Source organism: Zosterops lateralis (assembly GCF_965231275.1).
Source record: "Zosterops lateralis genome assembly, chromosome: 7".
Classification (NCBI taxonomy): domain Eukaryota; kingdom Metazoa; phylum Chordata; class Aves; order Passeriformes; family Zosteropidae; genus Zosterops; species Zosterops lateralis.
The window spans coordinates 24,563,226-24,576,051 of record NC_139767.1 but is presented as its reverse complement, the minus strand read 5'-3'; the positions used below and the strand labels follow the sequence as shown (position 1 = coordinate 24,576,051).

Genomic DNA, 12,826 nt, shown 5'->3' with positions numbered 1-12,826 from the left:
TCAGGATCAGTGGGTTTGGAGAGAGCAAACCACACCACTGGATATGAAGAGAGTCATAATCCACGTCCACTGCTGCTGAATAAATGCAGTGATTACTTTCTGGTATCTTGACCAGGTACATTTCTCCTGTTTCTTCTATGAATGAAAGCTCTCAAAGGGCAACATGCTACTGCCTTTTAGGTACTCTCCCCTTTAAGTCAGTTCCTAAGTAATCCTTTGCCTTTTGAGGTCCAATGCTGAGCTTGCTTTTCCTCCTTCACCTGACCAGGTTTCACGGCTCGACACCTCCAAAGAGAAGAAAGGTCTGAAGGAAGAGTTCAGAGGCAGAGAAAAATTAGGCAGGGCATAGCAGCTAACCTGCGAAGGGGTTGTCACACTTATCTCGGGGACAAAATTGTCATCAAACAGACTGATGATGTTCTCCTGCTTGATCTCCTTGGAAGGGGTGACTTTTGGAGGCGGAGGCACCGGAGGCCCTTTCCTCAACTGCATGCAAATGAGCACACGGCCACAGCACAGACGGCGACACCCAAAAAAACCAAAGACAGGAACCAGGTTAGTCACAAAAACTGAAGGCGAGGGAAGTCACAACCACTGGCACAGAGCAGGGTCCAATCAACTCCATCTGAAGAGAGAGGGGAAGGGGTGAAGGGCTGAACTGAAACAAAACAAAATAAATAACCACACGCCTCCAGAGAAGGTTTGGCATCATTAGTTACACTTCAGCCGTGGGCAAGTTTCCCTCTGCAGAGGAGAAGCGTAACACAATTAATATGCATTGACAGGACATGCATACATAATTAAAGCATGTGCAACCTTCAAAAGAACCACTGGGAAGGGAGCAGATCAATTACTGAGAACATGATCCAACAGAACAGGCCAGCACTGCCTCCCTTTGCCATACTTACCATACCTAAGGGATGGGAGAACAGACTCCATTCGTCCTACAGTGGGCAGGTGGCCATGAGGACAGACTGACCTGCCCAGCACTGGATTCCTGGTGCACTGGTTTTCAGTGTGCTGTAAGAAAGGTCTGCAGGAGCTCTTGATGGCATCTCAGCTTTAGGCAAGAACAACTCAAACTCCTGAGAAGCCATGACTACTGTGAGCCCAACTCTGCTCTCAGTTCCACCAGTGAGCATTGACAGTAATGAAGTCACATTTTCCAGAGATCCCAGTGAATACATAAAACCACCTCACTCTGTAACTCTAACCCATTCTAATCCCTCTCATCATGCTAAAGATTCAGCCTGACACTGCATCCACAACCCCATGGAAGTTGTGGTAGACCCTGCCTAAATCAACCCATCCACATACTTTTCATATTTTGCTGTGCTAAAGGCTTAATGATCATTTCTAGATCAAATCAGACTTTGAGGAGCTGCTGCAGTGCTGGAATAAATCAGCCATGCAAGTTCCCAGCACCACAGCAATGCTCAGTAATGACAATGCCTTCCATTTACAATTAAGTTTTCCAGCTACTTGATCTTCTTACTGCATCCAAGGCAGCAAGACTCAAAGACCTGACAACATGCACCCCGTGTATCAGTGTCAAGCCCAGATCTGAAACACAGAAATCCATTACTCCTAGGCCTGTGTTCACACTCCTCCAGTACATAACCGAGTTCCTCAAAACCTTTATTTAGATTTCTAAGGACATGCCCAGTTTTTGACTGGATTAACCTACTTTATAGAGAGTGTGTATGAAAACACACTTTTATTTTTCCCCTGAATAGCTAGCTAGGGGAAATAATGGAAGCAAGTGCATTCATTTCCAACATTTCACTGTTTGCAGAAGGTGGTGTGTGAATATTCCCTGAGAACAATCCCTTCCTGAAAACTCCCTGCCGGCCAACTGCATGATGGGACCAGAAATTTCAGGGAAATACTGTTCTCAGAACAGAACCACCCTCTGCAGAAATGGAAGACTCCAATTACTAACTCTTAAGTTAAAAATATCACAACTCTTCTACTATTTATTCCTCTAATATGGATAATCAGTCTCCTTCATTCCAATGCAATAGCGTCTTGGAAATCGCCACTTCCACACTATTCAGCGTTACTTCCAACAGCAGTCTAAAACCACATTTCAAAGGCAAGATGATTGCATAATAATGTTGGGTTATACCCATAAATTCATCATGCACTAACAACTTTGTTGCCTAGAATAAAACAAATCCTCTAAAATTCATCTGCTGCCTTGGATCTCACAGAGCTTTATCTGCCCAAATTCAGCACAGTTGCACTGATTTCAAAAGCTTCATTACACAGTTTCAGTGGTGTAACTAAGAGCAGAAGTCTGACCTTTAAAGTTTCACAGTTCCTCTAAAGTCTTGTGTCATCATCAAATTATTCTGTGGAGAGCTGAGAGCATTCACTTCTTCCAAAAGATGAAAATAAACTGTTTTTAAAAATTAAACAACAGTAAAAGAGTTTGGGGTTGTTTTGGGTTGTAGAGGGAACAGTTCAAAATTTAGTTAGCATTTATTTGATCACTCCTGGTCTTGTCTTTCTCTCCACAGCCTTTGTTTACACTCTGCATTGGTATTTCAGACATGAAGAGACCAGAGAGTCGATCTTGCTTGTTGCTTTATGTTCCATTCTCCCAAAAAGGGTGAGGCCCCTCAGCCTCCCTTGGAGGACCACTGAACAAATCATTTACCCATAGGTCAAAAGTAATGACACCCATGAAGATTTCAGTGTTGAAGTCGAGCACTGTTGAGAGACCAGACACTTGTGTTCCCAGCTGCCTGGCAAGCTGACACACACTTGGTTTCTAGATTTTATCTGTACAGATACCAGGCTCAGCTCTGGGTGTGAAACTCTTGCCTTTGTCTCCCCTGCCTCTGGAGCCAGCTCCATCTCTTAGCAGCTACTGTGAATACTGAGTGGAGCTCCTGCTCTTCACCGTAGTGACCCCAGTGCTTGGGGGGGATGAATTAAACACAGACTGGGAAAGAACTGCCAGGCGGTGGCAGCATTCACTGCAAATGTCATTTCATTCTTGCTGTGGCCCATCCAAGCCAGGGCTGTGCTGGAATATCCTGCTGCCTCCTCGAGGGGTGCCTCCGGCCCCATTCCTGTGGGCAGGCAGGCAGCATGTCAAGGAGGAAGCACTTGCAGGCTGGCAAAAACAAGGGTTATGTGAGCTATTTAAAGGAAAGGCAAGAAACCAAACTCAGCAAGAGACGAGTCTACAGGCAGGGTGAGTGAAGTCTGTTCTGAACAGCTTAATTAATCTCTATGATTTTTGCTCCAAATTTTAGTCAAGTTCTGGAAATCTCTGGAAAAAAAAACCAAAAACCACCACAACAACAAAAAGAAACCCCCTGCAATAGAAGGGCGCAATTCTGGATATCCTATCCTCTCTCCCTCATACACACAGCCTACTCCAAAGGTCCTAACCAGGTCGGTGGTGAAGCCACCAGAGGTCAGGCTCTGCACTGTGTTCAGAGGTGTTCAGAGACCCTGGAGAAGTCCTGAAAAGATACTGCCAGGCATCCACACACCTCACAGGGCTGGAAAAGAAATTTTGACACACTTCCTGTGTCAAAATTTCCTTTGTCCCCTTCCGGTCCCTCAATAATCCTAAAAATCAAATATGCGGTGGAGATAAAAATATTGTGAGAAGCTATCCAGAAACAGGAGAAAAACTACCCCACAGGGTCGGATTTGGAATCACACTACTATGCATGGGAACAGCAAGGAAGTTCTGGGTTGCACCCATCTCTTTTCAGAGGCAGTAGGTTTTCTTATGAGTTTGGCCAGAACCTCTCTTAGCTTTATCTTGATAGTAAAGTGAAACATCATCCAAAGTGCAGATGTTCTCCTTATAATATTAAGCTTCTTTGTTTTAATCTTTCTCAACTACAGAAGTTCTTGAGAAAAAACTGGACCACTGAATTCCACAGGTTAATTCAAATGTAAAGAACAAACCTCCTCACATAGCTACAACTCCATCCTCCCTAGATCTTCTCAGTCACCCTCTACTAGACAGCAAAATGTCTTACTGGCCTTACCCCTGTGAAGCCATTCAAGACTTATAATATAATCAGTTCTTATAATATAAAGATGACAAATAAGCAACTTGCATTCTTAGGAACTTTCTCAGGAACCAGTGGAAGAGAACAACCATCATGTCATGTTCTGTGTACTCAGTAGCAGGATGAGGTCTAAAAAAGCAACTGATGGATGTCTTTGACTCACAGAGCTTGTGCCATCAGCTGAGACATGGTCAATGTCATGGGGACACTACCTGAGACGGTGACTTTGGGATGCTTGCCCCAGGTGCTTCCAAAGTGGATGGTTCCAGCTCATGGTTGACAGTCTTGGTCTCAGGGCTGGTGATGGGAGATCCATCTGGTGGAGGCGAGGGGCTTTTATTTGCTTTCGCTGGGGTGCTGTCACTGAAGGAAGTGGAGAGAGAAAGGGGGAGAGAGGGGGAGAGAGAGGGGAAGAAAAAGAGAGAGAAATCTGAGCCAGGCCTAGGAGGAGTTGTGCTAACCAGCACAGATCAGTGGCCTCGATTATCTCTTTGCTTCACTGCCCAGATACACAATGAAGACATTTGGGGCTTCTGAGAAGCATCTTTGCTGAGTCACTCGCAGTCCAACACACTGCAGCAGCATTACTTTGCAGCAGGCTACTCACTGAATGCCTACAGAATTGATACACTTGCCTCAAACACAGAAAAACAAAAACAAAACAACCAGGCATCCTTAATTTTGCTAGATTTTAATATGAGTGCCTGACCTTAAATTATAGTCTTTAATACCGGGGAAGCAGATGGGGAAAGGAGTTCAGTGCTGCTCATTTAGTTTTAAATTCCACACACTAGAATTATTCTGTGTGGTGGTATATGGACATCTGCATGGGTTATGACTAATAGATTCCCAACACCTGAACTAAGGCTGTAATCACATAATATCTTATTCCTTGATGTGGTATGAACTGACTAAGCTAGTAGAGAGGCAAAGCAGCCAGAGGTTTCACACATCATTCCAGACAGCAAAGGAACAAACAGTGAGGTTCTGGCTACTAACAGAGATTTCTCTATTATCAAAGGTCTCCCTAGTTGGTCTTTATTCCAAGACTGTTTCTGACACACAGTCAAGAGGGGTTCTTCAGGGAATTAAGATGCAAGAAGTATATGGCAATGGCATTTGTTGGTTCACAGCTTGGACAAATTTTTCAAAGGAATGGCAAGAGGCACATGCCTTTCCCCACAGGGAAGGCTAGGTGTCAAGTCTCTGCTTCAAAATACAGAATCATGAGAGATTTAGTAAAAAGTTGGTTACTAGAGAATTTCAACAGGCAAAATTCACTGCTGGGGGATATTTAAGCAGAAGTGGTTACAGTTTGGCAAAAACCATACACAGATGAAAATATAATATCACAGCATATTGCAAAAAGGCTGTGCAACCTCATCTACAGAGAGTGATATTTGACTCCACTTATAAAGTCACAGTTCCTGTGAAATTCAAGGCCTTGAGAGAAGCTGAAAGAAACAGATCCTTTCCTACAACTTGAGACACTAAATCCTGGCATAGAGCCAGCACTAAAGCAAGGCAGATCTGATTCTGCAGGGAGATCAAGTAATTTATTACTTTGCTCTGTCCCAAGAGAGCCCAGAGCCTCAAACATGTACATCCACTCACACTTGGATGCCTGAGTTGTGGTAGTCACTGGCCAACATGCATGATGGCCTCATTCCTAAACATTTGTTTGCAAGTGGGGGATAGCAAGAGGAAGTAGGGATAGCAAGGCATTTCAACAAACCTCCTCTTACAAGCAAGCATCTCACCCTGCTCAGCATTCCAGCTTTCAAGCTTCCCATCCCATTCCCTCTTCATTCACTTCACCCTCACCCATTCCCCCAACTTTCTTCCCCCATATCCACACCCCACACACACAATTCCCCACAAAGCACTTTTTCTCAGGTCCACATGCAAGTTGGATATTTCTGATGACACTGATGCCAACAGCACACCAACATGATGCAACAAACCCGGTGACATTCTCTGCCAGCAGCTCTCAACCAGGGACACACACACCAAGGGAGAAAGAGGGACATGAAAAAGGAAAAGGGAAGAGGAGAGACTAAAGAACATGTATGCCAACGCCTGCAGCTCTTCAGTCTGACTGAACAGTATCCTTCCTCAGATGTTCCCGGAAATCACTTCAATACATGGGTTCTGTAAAGAATTCTGCAAAGTTTACAAAGTTGTGCTACAGATTAAAAGTAGTAATGGTTGGAGGGCGAAGGTAAAGTCCTGACCTAAACAGGAGTCACCAGGAAATGTCAAAAAACATCCTCTAATGCTATAGTTGAGGGGGAAAAACTGTTACCTCCCTTGGAGATGCAAGCACTTTTGAGAAGATGGGGGACACAGTAATCTACATCTACAGTGCCAGGACTTCCCAAAGGCCCAGACTACACTGGGAATACTGGGACTACTGGCAATCAGCTGGCCTACCAAAACAAGGGTAGACTTTTCCTTCTCGGGACATAGAAAGGCCAGTTCTCCCAGTGAGAAAGGAGTTCAGGCTTATTTTCTAAAGGCCATGGATCAGTTTGGTAGCAACTTATTTCCAGTACCTGATAGTGACTTAATTTGGAGATATATTGTGAGTCAGCCCCTGTAGGATGAGGGGAAGAATTGGGCTGTAAGGGCCCCACACTAAAGCCTTCATTAAGTCACTACTATTTACAGCTTGTTTGATGTGTTGGCCAGTCCCCCTAGGAAAATGCCAGTGCTAATTTTGGCCGAGCCTTTTTCAGCCCCCTGAGCAGCACCTTCATGCCTGCACTTGTTGCTTTGCAACTTTGCTGAATTTAGCCAGTGCAACCAGTGTCAAGTGAGATGGTCAGCAGGATCCTCTGTCCTTCACATGCCCCCAGGGAGCACTCACTGCCCACACTGAGCAAAGTCTTGTCTCCATCTAAATGATTGCTCCAGAAAACACCAGAAAAAGCAAGAGTGTGGGGATTCTACCTGCTGACCAAACACGAGCACCACAGCAAAAGCAAGCCAAAACAACAAGGTCATTGCTCTGTCTTTTTCCTTCCCATGAGCAAATGAGAAGTGATGTCAATTCCAGGAATATCACCAAGGAAGGGAAAGGGGTGTCAACTTACTTCCACAGAGATCTGGAAAGAGAGCTGGATCTAATGCAGCTGAAGGGAAAGTCAAAATCCCCCAGCCTCTTTTACTGCTGCTGAGATTCCAGACACTCCGTGGTGCTGCCTCATTTGCTCTGGAAGAGCGGAGTAACATCTGCAGATGAGCTTCCCTTGCACTTGTAACAATCCTACATCAAAGGATAAAACCTACTTTCCAATATGTTAAAAACAGATCAGTCATGTCCTGCCAAGTTCTCAAGTAAAGAAAGAAAAAAAGGTTGGCATCTCAGTTAAGGCTCATACTGGGCCTTTTAGCCAAAGATAATTAATTTTTTACCACCAGAGCACACTGGAGAATTATTTAGAAATAAAAAAAAAAAATAAAAGAAGCGGATGGGCAAAACAAAGAAAAAAGAACCTACATGCCCAAACATATGGTGGCACAAATGCACATTCTTGCTGCAGATCAAAACTGACCAAGTTCCAGATTCTCATTCTCTGCACTAGGGATTGCACATTTCTCTGTGACCCCAGCAGCTGCTCTGACAGCAGAAACCCCCAGCAGAGCCCGTCAGGCACCTTAACTGTTGGGGCACTTGGACTTTACCAAGGTAGAGCAGGAGCCCATTGTGAGTAGAGGTCATAAGGCGAGATTTACTTGCTCTCCTTCTGTTGTATAGTCCATCCACCCTCACTGACTGGAAATATTAGGCCTCCTGCCTGCTACAGATACAACACCAGTCCAACCAAGACCAGAGACACACATCCAGAGAAGTACTCCAGTGAATCCTCCTTTTCCTACAGTAGAAAACCTCAGAATACTAACAATACAATACATTGTTTTACTACTTGCATTTGAAGATATAAATATCTAAGTTTGCCCATCAGCTTCCTAGTAAAATTACCACTCTTCACTCTCCAACCTCTCACTTTACAAAATATGCATAGCAGACACAAAGAGAAGGGCTGCGTGACTTGCCCTAGTCAATGGGAAAACAGATCAGGAAAAACAAGGATCTCAATCCACCAGCACCTTCTTTTATTGCTGGCAGGACACCTGATGATTGCAATTTTTTTTTTCTTCCTGTAAGAATCCCATGGAGGAAGTACCAACACAAAAAGTAAGAAAAACAAAACTAGAGGAATTTTCCATGCCATTATGCAGCAGTTCCCACTTTGCTCCAGAACACGCTCTTGTCAGAGTCCTTGACCTACTGTAACTCCAGGCATTGTAGCAATCCAGTTAATCAATGCTATCACTGTTTTGATGGCAAGATGCAGACATTAGTCTTTATACAAGACAAGAGGCTTCCTTTTCCTCCAGCCCTGCACAAAATTTTAAATGCATAGAGCAAGACAGTGAGGATCCTCAAGAACAGAGCAAGTAAGGAGCAAAGCTGGAAGTATCCTTCTCCCACCTCATCATCCTCCCAATTGCAACAGGTAGATAGGACAGAACTTCTGAGTGTGCAAGACCTGCCTACTGGTCCTCCCTGGCCAGGCAGGGGATGAGAATGCAGCATTTCAGACCTGTTCAAAAGGACAAACCCACTAGGTAAAACTAGAAGCTGTTAAGCACCAAAACTGATTATATTTCCCATGGAAAACCCAGCACTGCATTTTCCATCACACAAAAACAACCGGACAGACAATGCCTGAGTTTTCACACTGCCTTCTTAGATAGGAAAAGAAGCAAGGATTCAAACCAGGCACACAAGCAGTTAATGGGATTATCCAGACACAGAGAGATCTCAGCAGGACCCAGCAGGCCACAAACACATCATATCATGCAAAGGACCCCTCTCCCACCACAGGGTTAACACGTGCCAGGCTGTTAGAGTCCAGCAACAGCCTCTCCAGTCTTAGGAACTAAATCAAACATGTATCGAAATGCTGCTCTCCATACCGGTACCTGCTCATCTTTTTCCTCAGCCTGGCGAACAGTTTAGTTTTCTTTCTGTTGAGGATGGCACGCAAATCATTTCAGTTACAAGATGGCACAATCAAACCAGGGAGGAAAAGTTAAGCTTCCAAGCACCCATTTAGTTGGTGCCACTAAACTTGCTGCAATCAAGATGACGGGATCTCCTCTCTCTCTCTCTCTCTCCCTCTCACACACACACAAATACACACATACACATTTCCCTTCATTACTAGAAAGCTATGGCAAGTTTTGCAGAAAGTAGAAGAAGGTTCTTTATGCCTGTCAAAGATATATATGTATATATACAAGCAAACTAGAACTTTCCCTGCACTTTGGAATATGGGGCCAGGGTGCAAATGGAGAAGAAGAAAAAGGAAACCATATAGACCACCAGAGTACTGTAAATGTCCTTTCACAGCTCCTCACACTCCCCAGTGAATATTGCTGCCAAAGAAACAAGCTCCCCATTCTTGTTTTCCTATGCAGTCTGTGCAGTCTGCACATGGAACCTAATCAGCAGCTTTCCTACCATGTCCCAGTTTTCCCAGTCACACTAGGATAATCCCACAGACCTCCGTGGTCTTTGAGGCATCTGAGTCCTGAACGTTCAATCTTTTTCAGAAGCCAATCCCAAACATAGCTCTGAGGATCCCAAAATACACCAGCTGTTCTGTGCTGCTGTGCTACACTGCCAGCACCAGAAACATCAGCCACAACAGTATTTCTGTAGGGCCTCACGTGAATGCCATAATGATGTGCACAGATAACTGCCTCTCTTCTCACACCTCCTAATTCATTTCCCGCCATTGTATCAATCTCTAATCCCCTTCCCTGTAAAAAGGGTTAGGGAAGCATCTGCTCCTACTACAGAGCACAATAAACCATCAGATGAGTGAGGGCTGTTTCCTCCTGCACACTCTCACCCCAGCCCTGTGCCACAACAAGAGGCCAGATGTGCAGCAGACACACAAGTGCCTCACAGCATTTCCTGGTCACTGCAAAACCACCCTGGCAAACCTTTGCTATATCCTCCTACAATACCCTGCTCCACTGTGCTCAGGAGGAAGAGAGTTGCTCTGGGGCAGGTCTGGCATCTCAGCTGAGATGCAGTGAGTGGGGGATGAAGCAGCAGCACTCAGACTGCTGCCCACACAGGGACCCCTGTGCATGCACTCAGCTTTGGGTTGTAGGGCCATGTGGTCTCCCAGCCAGCCAAAGGGCACAGAACTGCAGCTGAGACACCTGTTACAGCCCCAGAGGAAGCTAGCAGTTTGGGAGGGGGCAGAAATTGTACAGAGATGGCATAGGAATTGTAAAAACAGGTAATTTGTTCATTGAAAGCTCTTTAAGGCCAGAAACTTTCTGCCACAACAGCAATGAACATCTCTGGGCCAGGTTGTCACGACTGCCTACAATCAATTCCTCAAGGAATAGAGAAAGGAGGAAAAAGGAGCTGGGCAAAGCAATAGCTACAGCCTTCACCTGTCCTGTTACCTGATCCTCCTCCAAGCACCCTGGAGGATGCTGCTAACAGAGACAACACAGCCCATGGCAGCAAGAGGATGGGCACCACAGCCTCCTCAAAGGTTTCAGTCTGCTTGGGTTGTGATGATCAACAAACACCACATGCTAACTTGGGAAGAAGATGTAATTTTCACAAGTAGCTATCCAACTAGTATCACTGAAATCTGTTGTCAGCAATCCAGAATTCAGGGGCCAAATTCAACCCAAACTTCCTCTTTCTTTAGAGCTGGCAAACACCACACTGGAAGAATTTCTAGGAGAAGACATGCACGTCACCTCTGCATGAATGCAACAGGTTAAACTGGGAGGAGACACAAGGGAGAACAGAGGTCCCAACAGCTGATCTTCCAAACCAATGCACTCAGACCACAGCTTGCCCTTACTTCATGCTGACTTCACCACCTCCCCCCATCAACACACCAGCTGAGGAGCTGGGCTGTGCTCCTGCTCACCCAGCACGTGGGACTAGCAGCAGCTGGAAGACAGAGCCCAACACTATTTCATCACTCGTGCACTTGGACGGGAACCAGCCAGCCTAATCCAACCTCTCCCTCCCTTCTCAGTGCTAGGGAATGTGCAGACTTGCACTTAAATATACAGGACAGGACCCAGCTGAGGAAAGAAAACTGAAGGCCAGAGGACACTCACTCCTTGCACACACACGGACTGAAAGCGCTCTGAATTCAGGAGGCATCGTATTAGGGATGCTATAACTACTTCCACAACAAACAGGAAGGAGAAACACACATTTGGCAAAATGGTGATTCCAACTTTGGAGGGCCAAAGAAGGGGCTGGGGAAATGGCCTCTTGGTGCTCAAGCTGACAAGCTGCAGATATACATAGTGGGAGCTTTTGAGGGAAAGAACAGAACAGCTGCTGGGCAACTGGACCCAGAAGGGCAGCTCAGTAGCTGGAATCAGACTTTAAAAGCAGAGCTGAGAGTCAGTTGCCTAAATATCAGCACCTAGTGAAAATTTAGGCCTCCAGATACTACCCTAGAAAGGTAAGAGGTATCGTATTGCATCATCCAGTGCCAAGTGCAATCTTGGGCATGGCTCTAGGAAGTCTCAGGAGGGCACTGGCAGGTGGGCAAATCACTTGCAACTGACAGCTTGGAGGTTTCCATACCCCTGGGTAGGTAGAGATATCCCTGTCCCACCTCCCCTGCTGAGGGAAAGACACTACCCACAGTTACTGACCTGGGCTGTGCTTTAACAGGGAAGGCATTGCCTGAGTACTGCTTGTCTAGACCCAGCAGGACATCATGAAGATTTTGGTTCAACTGCAAAATACAAAAACAAAAGACAGAAAAAGAATGAGAAAAGAACTCAGATGCCAGAAGAGAGCCTGGGCTGGCCTGCACAAACTGACCAAACACAGGCTTGTGGTAGGACATGCACAGTTCCTCAGCTATCCCAAGAGAGGACAACCCTGAATCTGTTTCCACCTCTCTGTGGGGTATGCAGTGCTACAGCACTTGAGCTGTCAAAGAGCTGCTGGCCTCTCTGGGAATGTTCTGTCTTCCTTACAGATTGTCCCCTTTGCTTTCCCATCACCTGGGCCCACCAGTGTGCTGCCAGGTACCACTGCAGAAGCAGGCGGACTGTTTACCTAAGATCTGTTTAAGATTTACCTAAGGCCTGCTTACCAAAGCTTGGGATATGGCCATTTCTACTGTGGAGCCAAAGGCAGCTGGCCTTCAGGTGAACAACCCTTAACTTCACCAGCTGCCTGGGCCATCTAGGCTTGGGCAGAACCTTCATGTCTTTACAGAAATGCAATATTAGAGGTTAAATTCTCCCTGGCACCAAAGGCTGCAAGAGTCACTCTAGACACTCCTATTCTGGAGCAGCCAATCCATAAACAAGACAAGACGCCGGATTTATCACTGGTAGGAGGAGGGATCCCATGAAGTCAAGGTTGGAGGCATTGTGCAGGCAACACCAGCAATTAATTGGATGCTGTAGCAGTAATAAGAAACAGATGGTTCTTATGGAACAAAGCAAAAACCCTGCACTCATACAAAATTCTTCCAGAAAGAAAAAATCACAACAAGAAAACTCATACAAGAAGAGAATTCCTGTCTAACAAGCATCTTTCCCATATTTTGTGGAATATAAGTTAACAGCAACAAACTAGTAATTATAACAATCCTCCCTTTTCTTAACACTTAGTTCATCTCTCAGTGGAGAAGAGCTGGCTGTTAACTGGGAAAGACCCCATAAAATGTCAGCAGGGCTCAAAATTGATGCGT

General features: G+C 45.5%; 1 protein-coding gene across 13 annotated transcripts in view; it reads right to left on the bottom strand.

Annotated features, from left to right (window-relative positions):
• The window catches only part of BIN1 (bridging integrator 1), a 93,355-nt gene that overhangs the window by 18,529 nt on the left and 62,000 nt on the right, over positions 1-12,826 (bottom strand). For 7 of the 13 annotated variants that reach the window (XR_014590531.1, XM_083865179.1, XM_083865185.1 and 4 more), the window contains 4 exons: positions 11,772-11,854; positions 9,036-9,080; positions 4,256-4,406; positions 358-486 (listed from right to left, as the gene is read on the bottom strand). Coding sequence is in view for 12 of the 13 variants with exons in the window: in XM_083865179.1 (XP_083721305.1) it covers positions 358-486; positions 4,256-4,406; positions 9,036-9,080; positions 11,772-11,854 (408 nt within the window). In the remaining variant the exon portion in view is untranslated. The remainder of the gene's footprint in view (positions 1-357; positions 487-4,255; positions 4,407-9,035; positions 9,081-11,771; positions 11,855-12,826) is intronic. The other 6 variants (XM_083865184.1, XM_083865182.1, XM_083865188.1 and 3 more) reach the window with 3 other exon arrangements.